This window comes from Sylvia atricapilla, chromosome 1 (genome assembly GCF_009819655.1).
Source record: "Sylvia atricapilla isolate bSylAtr1 chromosome 1, bSylAtr1.pri, whole genome shotgun sequence".
Classification (NCBI taxonomy): domain Eukaryota; kingdom Metazoa; phylum Chordata; class Aves; order Passeriformes; family Sylviidae; genus Sylvia; species Sylvia atricapilla.
Genome location: NC_089140.1, coordinates 9,542,103 through 9,557,979, shown reverse-complemented (window position 1 = coordinate 9,557,979; position 15,877 = coordinate 9,542,103). Strand labels below are relative to the sequence as shown.

Genomic DNA, 15,877 nt, shown 5'->3' with positions numbered 1-15,877 from the left:
ACCAGGTTTAGATTAAATATTAGGAAGAAATTCGTTTTTGTGAGGCTGGTGAGACACTCACACAGGTTGTCCAGAGAAGCTGTGGATGCCCCATCCCTGGTAGTGTTCAAGGCCAGGATGGATGGGGCTTGGAACAACCTGGCTAAGTGGAAGGTGTCCCTGCCCATGGCAGGGTGGTTGGAACAAGATGGTCTCTGAGGTCCCTTCCAACCCAAACCATTCTGTGATTCTGAGGTTTCTGCTAATTTGAATACTCTAATGATCTGTTGATGCATTTATTGCTTTGGTTTGATATAGGCATTTAATTAAAATCAGTAATTTTCCAATTGTCAGTCCCCTTGCTTTAATTGTTTTAGTGTTATTCTTGAGGGGGATGGTGTCCTGAGAGTGGCCAATAGTGGCTGCTGCTCCCAGAGTGAATTTGGAAGGATTGCATACCTGGATATCTCTTTCTTAGTTGATGGCTTTTATGTTGAAACATCCTGAAATATGGTGGCTCTTCCACTGCAACTTTGCTTTAGATAATCAGGGAGTGAAAAGCAGTTTTTCATTGCTACATATTATTCTGCAGCATGACATACAAGTGCTCTCTACCCTGAAAGCATTTGGAAGTTGTCAAAGATATTCCAAATCTTTTTGGTAGGGGATGTAGCTTCCTTCCTGAAGGGGTCTGGTGCACAGACAAGATATCCAGCTTTAGCAAGCAACCTCTTTGACTCTGATATTTTTATAGTGAGTTAGCAGCTTGGATCTAAAAGGACCTGTCATCAGAGGCTTAATTCCTAAAAGGCTACAAACATACTGAAGTAGCCTGTCTTTTTCCTGAAAAAGCTACAAATATATTTTAAAAGTTCTTTTAAAAATATGAGCTTTAAAAGGTTTTAGATCTTGAAATGGCAAAGTGATTATTTCTTTTGGCTGTTTCCATAAAGCTTGGACATAGAGATAAACCATTTTCGAAGTGTTCTTAACATAGATTGGTTTCTATATAACCTGAATGGCATTATGTTGTGGCCTAGACCATGTATTATAACACATTGTAATGAATAACAGTGCATTAAACACTACCATTGTTATTTAAGAACCCTTTTCTTTATAGAGTGTTTTAAATAAGTTTGTGATGTGAATGAATATTCATTTAAAGCGCTGGTTACTTGAGAGGAGTTAGATGATGGCATGGTTGTGCAATTAAATCTTAGTCACTACTGGGTAAAAAAAGTAAAGTAGAGTTGCTATTTCTTTTGCAACGCGTATTAATCTAATGGAGCCATGACTATTCGTGATAGCTATTCTGGCAGTTTGTCAGAAAGCTGAAGGATACAAAAATTGACCTCCAAAAACAGTAATCAGACATTTCAGATTGCAAGCCACATATTGTTTTGAGCTTCTGTCAGCTTCATTTGTAGTGAAAAAGGGAAATCTTTAATCTGAGAAAATGTAATCATACTTTTTTAGTACTCTCTTTAGTTTTGCCTTTACATTGACGTCATACAGTATAATTCTTTTATCCTAGGATGAGCGGTGCATGACTCCACTGATTATTCTTGCATCCTTTATGCCCCCCGCTGCTATTCCTACATTCAGGTACTGTTTGGAAATCCAAAATGCAAATGACAAATTTTTTGATGGGTGTATTCATTAATTTTTCACACTCTGATATATTAAATGCATTTAGATAAACTAAGACATCAAAGAACTGTGATGAGTCAGTAAAATTTGTGATGTTCAAGTCTGTCTAATCGTTGGTGAACCCTTTGTATTATTTTTATAAAAACTAATTTAGAAAACTAATTGTTTTTTGCACTTATGGGTGTAAAGGTAATGTATGTTTTTGTCTGTTTTCTTTTAAGCTGTGGTGTGGTTTCCAAACTCAGAAATATTGACAGTGGAGCTGACCAAAGCACATATTCCATCCTGATCGACTGCCTGTGCCGCTGGGGCCAAGTGGGGCACGTTATGGAACTAGCCTGTGATTGGCTGTGTGATTCACTCACCCCAACAAAGGTGTGCATATACCTATGACAGGGAATACTGGAATTGCCAGACTGCTTTAGGGCATCATGCTTTTTTAAAATAGAAGAAGTTATGCTATATTATTCTGCTTGGAAATCAGTTCTAAAGTCAGACACTAATGGAGCTGTGCTGGTTTTGTGCTTCCTTCCTATTCAGGCTGCTAAAACGTCTAAGCGTCGAGTACGAATCCACGTAACACATGAATCAAAGCCAGACTTAGCAGTTGATTACATTGAGTATTTATTGACTCATCCTATCAATCGTGGTTGCTTCCTTTCTGTTCCTAAAAACAAACTGAAGAAGCTTTTGAAAATCCTTGGTGCTGCAAAGGTAGTTTTCTTCTTATCATAAATAGTGCTTATAAAATCAGTGCTTAACATCATATATTGCCTGAGTCGAACTAAAGGCCTGCAAGAACAAATAAATAAGGTTCATGATCCCCTCTCCCTTTGTAAAAAGGTTTTCCTTTTGATTTGTACTTCCAACAAATACTCTAAACTAGAAATATAGTAGTTCAGAATTGTTCATAGGTGGCAGATTCTAATCAGCTTCTCAGTTTTAGGTGTCTCAGAATTTTTGTGATCTAGTGTTGAGTGTTTTTAAGGGACTTGACTTTTAGAATATGCGAATAAGGAAAATCAGTTATGGCATTACAAAATGGAAGTAATCAAAGTATGCTTGTTGCTTTTTTGGGCTTGGTGCTTTTTTTTAATGAGTTTGGAGAGATTTTTTACCTTTTGTTTGAAGCTGCTGAGGAAAGAAACATTTGAAAGGGTTTTCTGAAAAATATAAATGTAATCCTTGATATTTCAGAAGATTCTTGGCTCAATTTTGGAAGGAACAGATTCTGGTGGCTGGAATCAAGCAACCAGCCTAAGAGCCTTCAGCCTCTTCTGCAGATTGAGTATCCATCTTCAGCACAAGGTATGGTTATAGCTTTTCAAAGTAAGCTGGAGTTACAGTTGACAGTATAAGGAAATTCCAAAACAATTGGAGAGACAATAGGTAACTTCCCTTTGTTTTTTATTTTGCAGTTTTCTGAAGAAGGAGAAGATTATCTTTCACTTCTGAAGGAGACAGGTGCTTGGATAGAAAGTCAAGTTGTACCTTTTATACTAGCAAGTGATCAAGAGAATGGTATTTCAAAACACAGTGATGTTTCTGAACTAATTATCCAGGTTAGAGGATTCTTATAATATAAATCAAGCTGCTTTCCATTTGAAAAGCTGTAGGTGTAGCAATTTGTATGCAGACAAACTTCACTGGCATTTGTGTCATCACTTACAGTGTCCCTTACCTCTGATCTTGATTTGCCCTTCAAAAAAAGTATTTGATGATATAATGTGGGTGAGGTTTTAGCTGGGTCTGAATTGTTTTCTGTTGCGTTCCTCTGACATTTCATGTAACCCCAAGGTGGATTTTAGCACTGAGCTTTAACCAGATTTTGGTGGAAGTAAAGATTTGGTGATAGGAAAGATTTGGCTGATTTTGGTCCCAGTCAGTGTCCTTGAACAACCCAGTTCACATATACACAGACTGATTAAAAGTTCTCACTCTGTCTATACCTCTGTCTCTTAATCTGTTTAGTATATAACAACTGTGTGTGTATATAACAACTGTGTGTCTGCAGGGAAAAGCTCTTTTTGTCTGACGGTTTTAATTTTGCTATTAAAGGCAGGTAGAGATGTCATATTTTGCCTCAGTAATTGCTAGGTATCAATGCCGTTAATCTGAGCCTGAGTAAAAAAGAGAGGATTTACTGCCTTTTGAGAAACCATTTACTGTTGGGAAAGGGCAATGGAAGCATTTGAAGGAATGATTGAAATTTATGCTTTTCAGTTGGTACAAACTGAGCAATGCCAGTTAGATACAACAGCTCTCAGGGCACCTTGGCTAAGAGTTTGTGGGTTTATTATTTTTGAGTTTTACTGAATGGTTACTTTAGATAAAGTTTGGGTTTCCTATAATTTTGCACCTCTCTTCTAGGGCTACCTGACAGTGTGTAAGGACCTCATAATGGTGGGCCTGGGAAATCTCACATTTCAAACACACCTTTTAGAAATGGCTCTACTGATTATGCAAACAGGTAAACCCTATTTTGTACCAATAGCAACATCTGCATTTATACTTAGCTGAACTTCTATTAGCAGGTCAGTGAATCCCTAACTTTTAAGGGTTGGAGGGAACACTGCATTCATACTTAAAATATTACTTGGATTATATGAAAATTTCAGCTAAGGGTGCTCAGAAACTAAATGTATTGTCTACACTTGTAAACTATCACTGTTTGTTGTATCTAACCGAGTTTCATTCTATGCTTGTATCTGCTAAATATTGCAACTTTTATAATGTGATATTTATCTCTTTCTCTAGAGAGAGGTGCCTTTTGTGCTCCAGTGTTGCTGTGTGCTCTAAAAGAAATCGTTGAAGCTTCTTTAAATCAGAATACTGAGACAGAGGAAGTGACAAATCTTTTCCACACTCTACAGAACGTCTTTCAGAAAATTTTAGAATGTGTGGCACACAGACTTAAGAAAGAACAGGAAAAAGGGATTCAGGTATCATATTACAGTTCAAATTGCTACATAATTGCTATTGTGTAGATTAATCCATAATTTTTCTGCAAATGGTATACTTAGACATTTTGGGGTTGTTACCTCACTATTAGCTACTGTTTGGGTAGACACATGATTAAATTTTCTAAGTTTTTTTTGTTTCTTTTTTTTTTGTTCATCTTGGTCTCATCATGACAGAAGAACCAGTAAATTGCAGAACAAATGCATTCTTTTGCCAGTGATCCTGGACTGTGCTGATACTTCTAGGTTGTTAATCTTACCTGCAATTAGATGAACTTCCTCAATCCAAAGCAAAGGAGTTGATTATATATATTATGATCATATATATATGATATGTATATCATATATATATGATCATAATATATATATGGAGGGAGGAGAAATTTTCTTTATTATTCATTTCTTTTCGCCTGAATGATACCAACTTCAAAATACATAAGATGATCCAAAATTCTTGAAAATTTCACATCTTCACATAAAAGTTGACTTTTTGTATTTTAAAGTAGATAATAAATTAGTAGTGAAATGGTGGATCACTGGGAAATTCGATGATCTACTTTCCAGAACTTCTGAAAAACATTCACTTCTTTTTTGTAAGAACCACTACTTTGTTCTTTTCTGTCAAATTTAAGAGTTGGGTTGGGTTTTGTTTTGTTGTTGTTGTTGCTGATTTCCCTTCTGAACCCAAGTGACTAAAATACCTCAAAAGCTTTCCAGGTGCGGTCTGCACTTCACAGAGAAGCTTGCTGGTGTTTTTCAGTTTATACTCAAAAAATGTGTTTTTCTTTTTGGTCTTAGTTGGTTCACTCTATTCAGATGCCTCTTGGAGAATTCATCCATGCACTGCAGTGCTGGCATTCCTCATTCCCAGCAGTTCACCAGGGTGTACTCACCACTCTCTTGGCTGCAATAGTAGCAGAGATAAATTGTGTGCTACAGGAGGTAAAGTTAATCCTGATTTTCTTTTTTCCATTTAACACTTTCCGCTTTTTTACATGTTATGTTGGAATGACAGAACTTTATTCAGAAAATTGATCTGTGTACTGCATTTTTTTGTGTGTGTTGGCATGGAACAAACAGGAAATTTTATTTGCTGTAATTTCATATTAGAGCTCATCTCTCAGTTTTATGACTACAGCTGTGTAGAAAGAGACTTGTCCTGATACCTATTTCAGTATCTGCCTCTGACAGGAGAACTTAACAGTTAGGCAGTGTTGGAGATTAACAACATGGGTTCTGGAATACTCCCTCTGTGCTTTTGTACAGGGTCAGCTTTCCTCCCTGCAGTCCCTGTGCTGCTGTGGTTGGTGTTGGTGGCCAAGACACTGTTGAGGACACAGCAGTTTGTTTTGGCTGTTGTTGAGCAGTGCTTGCAGAGTGTCAGTTTTTCCCTGGTTCCTTCACCTTCACAAAAAAAAGTAAGCCTGTGGCTGGGCAAGAGGCTGAGAGGGGACACAGCTGAGGCCATGGACCCAAACTGATCAAAGGCTTCTGCCACACCAAACAATGTTGTTCAGCAATTAGAGCTCAGGGAAAGGAGGAGGACAGAGGCTTGTTCTAAACCTACCTCACTTCATCTCACCCAGCATCAGGAGACTTTGGAAGTGAACCACTGATGTGTGACAGATTCCCATTCCCTATTCTTGGGATGGTCCCATAAGGTTCTGTAGTCCTGTTTCAAAGCAGGCTGATGCCCTGCTTGGTGCTGATCACTTGTGCATTCTCTGCCTCCATACAGAGACATGTCACATGTTGGATCTCTTTTTTGGTTCCTTTGGGTTTTGTGCAGAGGATTTCCAAATATCTGATCTGCATTGCTTTGGAAAGTAAAAAAAGAATCTCTTATACTGAAAAGAATGTAGAGACAGAGGTTATTCCTTGTTCTGAAAGTCCAAGGAGCCACGACTGTCCTTTAAGGAGAAGGGCGTTATTCCCACCCCATTTTTCTAATGCAGATAGTGTTAGAAGCAAATATGATTAGTAAGATTGGAAGCTGTGAACTAAAAAGGAAGAGCAGAGGCTCTTTAGCAGAGGCTGTGCTTTTGCTGTGGGTTCTGGATGTGTCAGAAACAGAGCAAGAAACAGTTGCCAGGAAGTACCACAGAGCAGCTTCCAAGGTTCTGTTCCTGGAAGCACTGAAGGAGGACCAGCTGTTTGCCTGCAGATATTGATCTGTCAGCTGAGAGGCTGCGGGGTGACAGGTGCCCTTTACAGATGATGCTGAGGAAACATTTCTGGGCTTGAATATACTGGAGATTCATACTCATAGTTTGAGTGTTCATTCCAGTCATTCATCTGAGCAGGAGTTTTTCCTGCCCCCAGGTTGTTGTAAATCAAAATTCAGTTCTAATTAATTATTTGTCATACTATTCAGAACTTTATATTAACAAGAGCAGGTGTCCAGGAAAGCACTGTCACTGAAGATGCAGTTAGAAATCATGGATGCACACTTCAACTTGGAGCCACAGAGGGGACTCATTTTTGTTTAATAGGCCATGCCTTTATAAAGAGTGACCACCGGTGTAGTTTCATTAAACTTCTGGTGAAAGAAATTTTTACCAATTTGCCTTGGTAAAAATATTGTTTATGTGATGTCATTTCAGTCTTTCTAATTTAAATTAGTTTTGTTTATTTGGACACAACACAGTTGGATTAAAGCTATTCAAAGAACACTTGTGAATGCTCTAATTATTTAAGGATAGGTCCTGGTTAGTGTAATTATTGCAATACAATATTCTGCATACATATCTTTCTTGAGCTATAATGGTTGCTGACTTTTCTTTTTCAGGCTTCCAGTGAAAAAGACTTGACTATCCCAAAGACTATTTCAGACCTTCCTCCTCTTTCAAGCAGTTTAATGGCTGTAATTTTGAAGTCAGTTAATGTTGTCAGGTAAATATTTCTGTATTAGTTTTTCCAAGGTTTTTTTGCTGATATAGAACAGTTTATATGCTGTCAAAAAAATTTAATTTCTAAATTTAAATAAATTTTGAAGAACCTAATTGCTTTCTAAATTTATCTAGACTATTTAATAGTCCCTTTTTTCTTGACATGTTGCCTGTAGGAATTAATTGCTGGGGTTGACTCTATTTTTTAACCCAGAGTGCTTCTTATTTATAAGACTGTTAATCATGATGAGTTTTTTAATCATACATCTTGGCTTGCTTCTTTCATAAGATACTTATAAAGCTGAGTCCCCTTAACACAGAGATATTAAGATGAGATAAAATATTTGCCAGAAATAGAATTAATCCTTTAGCTGAACACCTGAACGAGGTGACATGCACCTATGGCTGGGTAAAAGTCACAACATTCAAAATAGAAAGTATCTGAGTGCTAAAAGCTTCCCCAAGTGAGCTTATGTTATTTATTTTTTAAGACTTAAATTGGGGAGGCGGGGGGAAAGGGTATTTGCTCTACTTTGGAATATTATCCTGAATATCTTCTAAAATTGTCACAACTGAATTAATTTCATTTTGCATGGTTTGTTCATAATAAATTTTGCTTAACATGACTGTACACACTTGTTTTAAATTATACAGGGGCTTAGAAGTCTTATTGCTTTCCCTGACTTACCACAAGTAATTCCTCTTCTTAACTTCTACATCTGACAGGCACAGAATATCCCTGTCTCTGCTGTCTTGAGGTGTTTTTCTTGTCAATCCTTCTCTAATAGCTGAACTTGCAAAACAAAAGACTCCAGAGACTCCAGCAAATCCAAGTCTTGCTCTTCCATGATGCAGCAGCTCTCCATCAAGGTGTTCTCTTCTAGTGAAACAATTTTTTTACACATCTCTTTTTGAACAATGTGCAGAACATCAATTAATTCTTCTGAAACTTTCTTGCAGTAATCAAGGTGAATCTTGTCCATTCTTGGTGGAGAAAACTGCAAGTTTGGGCCAAACTATTTCTGAGTACTTGGGAAAAAATGTGTCTTCTAGTAGTTATCTTTTTGGGGCAAAGATTTGGAGATAATTTCCATCTGGTTCTACTTGGTGCCTCAGAACTGAGACTACTTTTAAAGCTCTTTTATAAATCTGTATTGATAAGCCATAATCAGAGTCCAGTAGTAAGTCATTCATGTTTCAGAAATCTTTATGTCAACATGGAAGCCATTGACATTACAAAATCTGCTGTAAGCTTCTGCTCTGTGAGCTCACAGTCATCTTGCTCTGAGCTCTGCAGAATCTGTTTTATTTTCAGTACTAATGAGTCAGTCTCTAGCACTAAATTTCAGTCCCCATAGCAGTGATAATACTGGGAGGCTTGGCAATATCTGTCCAATTGTGTGAATATCCTTCATTTTAGTAGGGAACTATCTGTATGGGAACCAATTACTTACCTCTGCACCTTATATGTATTTTTAAATAGCTTATTGTTCTATTGTTTTATCTTTGCCTGCAGGGTCATGTGACCCTTTTTCAGAGGGAGGTGGGGAAAGGCAGCTGCATTGAGTCTTGTTACAGGCTAATGAAATTCCAGTGTTCCTTCATGGAGGTTAAGAATGTGCTTAGTGACCCAAACAATGATAACAACGAAGTCATGGCTGATCCCAGTTCTGTCCATTAGCAATTTAAGAGCAAGGTGAAATGGAATCAATGCTTGGTCACATTAGTCCACAATGATACAATGACACTGATGCAATGCATGAGCAACTTCATAATGCTTATTCCTGAAGCTAAAGATTTTTCATCTTTCTCAGCTCTTAGAAGCAATATTTGAATTTCTACAGACCGTTTTTACTGAATTGGTTCTTAACTGCATATTTCATTTTGATATCTTAGCACAATAAAAGCCTGAAGAACAATCGAATTCAGAACTGGTGATGTATGATGTTCAGTTTTCATAACATATAATCATAGTTCTAAAGGTATTTTGAAATATGTTAGGGAAAGTTACTGTAACTGCTGCTTTCAGTTTCCCCTTTAGTTCTTCACAGAGCATTTAGCTTTGTGCTCTGAGGAGTATCAGGATTATGGATCTCTTCCATCTCCTGTTTTATCCCTCTGGTTCTTTTATTTTTCTCTGATTTTGAGAATTGCTTCTGAGTTAAATTTGGTTTTTTTACCATAAACACTAATGACCAGTTACTGTTTCCATTCTGTGGTATTGACTTGTTTCCTACTGTAGTTCGGTTGTTAGACCCCATCTGTGACTCTCATTTCATTTCTCTTACCTTGACATATATCCCAGAACACCACTAGAGTTTGGTGGTAATACTTTTATCTCTTGCTATGAGTGACAAAATTTCGTAAGATACATATTGAGTTAGTATTTTACAAGGAGCTGCTGTCATGGTTCTGTTATTCTCTCCATAGTTTCCGTAAATAAATGTTTCTTGGAAGTGTTTCAGGACATTGTTTAGTTAAAAGTTATGTTCACTAGATTGTAATTGGAAAACCAACTATTTTAATATTTATGAGAAACATATTTAGGGTCAAAATGTTAATTAAGCATGAGTAGTTGCTAGCAAACCAGTGGAGTCATAGAATAGATTTTTTCAAACTTCAGTAGAGTTTTGAGTTAGAAATTTCAGTACAAATTCTGTGAATTAAATTCCAGTAGAACCAGTAGTTTTTTCATTGATTCACTCTCCTAAAATATACCACAAGCTCCTCTTCCCTTCTCTTAACAGCCGCTTCTTTCTGTTTGCAGACTTTCTTATTTTCTTCCCAGGCCATTTACCATGCTTTCATATTCTCAGTTCAGAGGCAGCACAGAGTTTTCAGTTACTCACTCACACTGCTTTGTCTTGCATGGTATCTTGGAAGCTGTGGTGGCACCGTAGCATAATTACAAGCATGTTCTGTTCAGTTCTATTTTGAAAAAAATATGGTTTATAACATATTTTTTCTTTATTTTTTTCCTTAGATCAATTTTAAATGAATTAATGGAGCACATTCTTTCTGAAAAAATTGAAGGGATTCTTAGTCTAACAGCTACTGTCTGCATTGTGGTTATAATTAAAGGTCAGTTAAAACATTTTTGTCCTTTTTCCATCTTTCTTTTTATGTACTACATTGAAATACAGATTAGTTAATCCAGGACAGTGAAAATCCAATTTAATATCTAATCTTCCATTAAGCAATATTTTATGTTTAAAGTTATGCTATGAAAATATGAAGAGTGGGGCTGGTTTTTTTGATAAATTAATATTTTTGTCCAACATTTCAACTAATTTCAAATAGGTAAGCACAAAACTTCACTTCTAAAGGATATTGCACCTGCCATTCGAAGGAAACTGATAATATGCAAGGATGCTGCCACAGGAGAATCCAGCAGCACTGAAAGGTGGGTGTGCTGTGAAAGGAGCACTGAGCTCTCCTATCCCCTCTCTGCAGTAATTGGCCCTGTTCTGTACTTACATAACACTGTTAGAGCATTCTGAGTGATTGATTGCAAGGTTTAAAATACTGGGGGGGGAAGTGGGAGGTATTGAGCCCAGCACAGTATTAAATTTCCTGCCCTTATATCTGCTTTGATTGCAATCTTTACATATTTAGCTTTGGGCTTTTTTCATTTAATTTGAATGTGTTATCACTTGATCCTGTATATTGCAGGATTCACTTCTAAAACCCAGGTCTGTTTGCAGCAGGGGTAGAACAAAGCAAATACTCCAGTTACTATTTCTTATTACTGGAAGATTTTTTCCCCACACTTTGGCATTGAGCATATAAATCCAAACCTATGCAGGTAGTAAAAATTTAACTGAATGTAACAATGACTTTGAGACCTTCCCACAGGTGATTTTATTTTGCTCTTTTTGTTGGAGGGGATTTCAGGTGTCCTATCTGGTGTATCTTTTGTGAAGAGTTTTTAAAAGTGTTTTGGTGCATTGTATTTGCAATCTGTTATCTCAGGCCTGTCTAGAGAATTGTGATGAATGCTTTAGCCTTTAGCATCTCAAATTTGCTTAAGTCTTAAAATTTGTGAACATCTGATTTCTGCCTAGTTATTGACCTGCCCATGGAATTAAGGGTGCAAAGGAGGCATTAGAAGCACAAACACAGAATGTGAAGAAATCAGATTGAGGTTATAGGCATTAATCCAAAATTACTGAGAAATTTTGCAGTGCACCACTCTGCATGCCTAAACATGCAGAGGCCCTTGCAGTCTTTCATTCTTCAAACTAGTGATCCTTACTATTCAGTCAAACAATGGATGTAGAGGAGACAGGCTTTAAAATAATTAAAAAAAATAAAAAAAAAAATTCCCAAACAAGCCCAAAAGCCCATTGTATAGGAACCCCACTGCACAGGAGCTTCATTTACTCAATGGTTTCTTGCAAGGCTCTCCCAGCCTGGGCACACCTCCCCAGTGTGCTCTTCTCGTGGATCCCTGGCCTGAGGCACGTTGTTCTCTGGCATTTGAGTGATTTGACATAGACATGGGTGGCTGAGCTGTGCCTCCATCCAGAGGATGGTGCTCTGGGATCTCTTCTAGTACCTGAAAGATGCCTGCAGGAAAGCTGGAGAGTTGCTTGGCTATGAGCAAAATGTCCTTTGGTCAGGACCTAGCTTAGAAACAAAATCAAACACAAATAAACAAAGCCCCATTCTTTTCCCCATGAAATTATTTTATGCTGGGTTGCCAAGTGTCCTACTAGAATATTTTTAACAATAATAATAATAATAATTATGTGGAAAAGAAGGAGAGCGGCAGGATATCGTGTTTCAGTTTGCACTTCTAATCAAGACAGTAGAAAAAGCTGTGAAATTAAAGTGAATCTTAACATGATTAAATAAATAGGCACATTAAAGTGAATAATTGCTGCTACTTGAAAGCACTACTGACTATAAATTTCAGTGAGAACACAGATAATTGCTTTATGAATCTATATGATCGTCTCTGCCCACTGAACTGGGACAAATCAACCTGCATGTTGGGGCAGATGAAGAGTAGGAGATGCTACACAGTGTTTTAATTTTGTGATATATGAGTGGCTACATTTGTATAATACTAGCCCAGGAGACAGTTGCAGATGAAATTCAAGGCTTAGGGATAAGAATATGATAATGGGAAGATTTTTTCTATGAATTGGAATTGTACTATGATAAAATTCAGAAGCTATCAGACAGCTTTGCAGAATTTGGAGGGGATTAATATTTGTACAGTTATGCTGGGGAATTTTTTTTTTCTCCAGAAAGGTAAAATAATTGATGCTGGAAAAAGCTTTGGAGGAAGTTCTTCAGTGATTCCGTTTTGCACAGTGAATTAAAGTGTTTGCAGTCTTACAACTAAGACAGAACATCAGACTAGGCTGGGCCTCTGGTGGCTTCTGATGTGCCATTTGTAGTGCTCTGTAGCTTGTGTGCTAATGTACAGCTAAAATGTGATTATACATGGTCTAAAGCATGCCCTATTGTTTGTAAACTATTTTAGCATCCTGCTTGGCTTACCAAACACCAAATTTTAGTTATGGCATGCTCCAAGCCAGATCGCTGGTCATTCATTTGAAGACAGTCCTCTAACACACAGTACTGTGCTGCTGCTTGCTAAAATACATTACTGGGTTTTAACTCATTCTTAATAATATTACTATTTTTTGCTTCTGAATGCATTATCTCCTAATAACTCCTTGAGGGATTATTTTATTCAATACCCAGGTATAGCAGGAAATGGTGACATTCATTAATTTCCCAAGAGAACTGGCGTTCTGTGCCAGCATCTTAACTTCAGACTTAGGAGTAATCTCTTACATATTAGCAATGAAAGAAAAAAGTAAAAAAGCTGTCTGGTATGGTAATTAAGGTGCTGCCCTTGGACAAGGAATTGTTGCACTAATTCAGAAGCAAAACTTTTCACTGCAATTTACTTTTCCCTCTTCAGCTGAGTTAGTGGTTTCAGATGGTCCTGTGGGTCTGTATTTTAAAAATGCTATTCAGTGCATTTAAAAATTCTGGACAACATACTGTATATTGTGAGAATTTCCTCAAGAGTAATGGCACACACATTAGTTTAGCTTATAAAATGCAAATATTTATGCCTAACAAAAAAATGCAGATAAAGCTGTCAATGCAGTCATTTGGAGACTAGAGAAAAATGTCTCAGGTTCTGTAAAACCTAATGTGCTATTGGATAATAACTTCTACTTAATACTGTGTATTTACTTTATTTGTCATTTTGATGTATGAGTATTAGAATTTAAATTTAGCTAATGGCTATGCTCAAAGATATTTCTTTAGTATTATCATTTAGCTAGCTCCCAAATTCTTAATTGCACTTTCATTGCATCTGTAAATTATGCCTCTTGAATTGTTTTGGTGTATAACTCTGGGTATGATTTCTCTGCCTCCCATCTTTAAGTTCCCTAGAAAAGTACTTGGTAAAACTGACTTCAGCTTGTTTGTTTGGGAGGAGCACAGTTATTCCAATTGATAGTTTTTGGCCAATGTGCCAATGGTCCTATGTTAGAAATCCATTGCTTTTTTAGCCTCAAACTGTAACAATATAAAATTCATACAAGGCAGCATTGTGCCTAAATCCACAGAACTTAATTATTTATCCTAATTCTGTAGTACCTTGTAACACTAGCTTATTTTGACACTAGAGTTTCATCCTGGCTTAAAGGCTGTGGCACTGTAGAGAGAATTGCGTGATTAGAGAGATTGGAGTCAGAATGGGACTAAGAGGAGTGTGAGGGCAGCTGGAGGAGGCAGCTGCTAATAAGGAAAAGACAGAAAGCTCAGGCTTGGAAAAAAGTTGCCATGAGTGAGAAGAAAAATTATAAAGACTGAAGAGTGAGGGAGAAATGAAGAAAGTAAAAGAATGAAAAGTGGTCTTAGAATGAATTACCTGTAAAGGATTTCACTGTTTTGTTTGAACAAAAGAGTAACAATGCTGTGCAGAAAATGAATGGGTTCTTGAACTAGATGATGAAATATTAGAAAATATGCTTGAATTGACATAGTAATTTAAACTGGTTTGGTGTTGGTTATTCTAGAGACAGAGATGATCAGCAGAAAAATGGAAAAGTTGAAAGAAAAAGAATCCAGCTATTTCAAAAGTAATTTGTAAAGGCATTTTTAATAAACTAATATGGACTAACTGGTCAATGAAATCATGGGGTAGCTGTACTCTGAGAATCAAATAGTTGAGGATTGATTTGGCATTTAGCATTTCTGATCCTGTTATGCATTGTTTTATGGCATTTCAGGTTCCTGTATGAATCATCTCTGAAAATTTTGGATGAGTTTTTGAATCCTTGACCACGCAGAAGCTTTTGTCATAAAAATTAAAGGAAGATGTATTGCTTTTTAAAAAAAAACTTCTCTTGTAAACTTGTGAATTGTTAAAGATTGCTTTCTGTTACTCTGTACATTTAAAGCAAGCAAAATGTATAAAAGTATGTATAGAAATTATATAATAGTAAAGAGTTTTCAACAGCTGCAAAGGGGTTATTCTGTATAAAAATGTCTTCTTGGGGGGAGTGTAAAATCAGTATTTTTGTATCTTTGTTTTTGTAAAATAAATAATAATTGTGTAATAGATATGTCCCACATAACCTCAGTCCCTGGGAGGACTAGAGCATATTCCTAGGGTTTATGGAAATGAATCTTATTTTGAGATATGTGAGGGTCAAAATGGTGATTGGGAATAGCCATCATGACTTTACCAGGGGCAGGCTCTGCCTAACCAGTCTGATTTCCATCCCTTTTGTACAAGAGAGAGCACAGCATGTCCTGTTTCCTGTCCTCGGCAAAGACTTACACAGTCTCACGCAGTATCCTTACAGCCAGACTGGAGAGAGATGGGATGGATGGGTAGACTTGGAAGATGAATGGGAAACTGGCTGTACCATCAGAGTGGAAGAATAATCTGCTAAAGGGTGAGACTGGCGGCTGTGGCTGTGGCACTGCTGAGGGCAGGCCCAGCTGCCAGGGCTGGCTGGTGACAGGGTGAGCAGCAGCCTCAGACTGATGGTAGGTGACAGCAGCTGGAGTCACAGCTGACACCAAGAGGCATCTCCTGATGTTCAGCAAAGTCCTGGACCTGATGGAGAAATCCTGCACCACCCACACAGGCACCTGCACCTGCCTGCGGGAGGATAAAGGAAAGACTTTCCCCCAGAGCTGAATGGAGGAGATGAGGCTACAGAAACAACTTGAGCAAGAGACTGTCTTGTTGGACATGAAAAACAATCATTGTAAGAGTAAATTGGAACTGGAGGAGGTTGCTCAGAAAGCCTGTGGAATACCCGTCCTTGGAGATGTGGAGAACTTGGCTGACAAGGAGGGCTCTGACCTTCCATGGTGTCATAGCTTTGGAGTCAGCCCTGCTGAGCTGGG

At 37.4% G+C, this 15,877-nt stretch overlaps 1 protein-coding gene across 1 annotated transcript in view; it reads left to right on the top strand.

Moving 5' to 3' along the window:
- The window catches only part of NCAPG2 (non-SMC condensin II complex subunit G2), a 42,044-nt gene extending 27,077 nt beyond the window's left edge, over positions 1-14,967 (top strand). The window contains exons 16-27 of the mRNA XM_066314575.1: positions 1,514-1,584; positions 1,851-2,004; positions 2,170-2,343; positions 2,827-2,937; positions 3,048-3,191; positions 4,000-4,099; positions 4,387-4,571; positions 5,388-5,531; positions 7,378-7,481; positions 10,461-10,558; positions 10,778-10,880; positions 14,746-14,967. Coding sequence (XP_066170672.1) covers positions 1,514-1,584; positions 1,851-2,004; positions 2,170-2,343; positions 2,827-2,937; positions 3,048-3,191; positions 4,000-4,099; positions 4,387-4,571; positions 5,388-5,531; positions 7,378-7,481; positions 10,461-10,558; positions 10,778-10,880; positions 14,746-14,797 — 1,440 coding nt within the window. The 3' untranslated portion in view covers positions 14,798-14,967. The remainder of the gene's footprint in view (positions 1-1,513; positions 1,585-1,850; positions 2,005-2,169; positions 2,344-2,826; positions 2,938-3,047; positions 3,192-3,999; positions 4,100-4,386; positions 4,572-5,387; positions 5,532-7,377; positions 7,482-10,460; positions 10,559-10,777; positions 10,881-14,745) is intronic.
- The last annotated feature ends 910 nt before the right edge of the window (positions 14,968-15,877 follow it).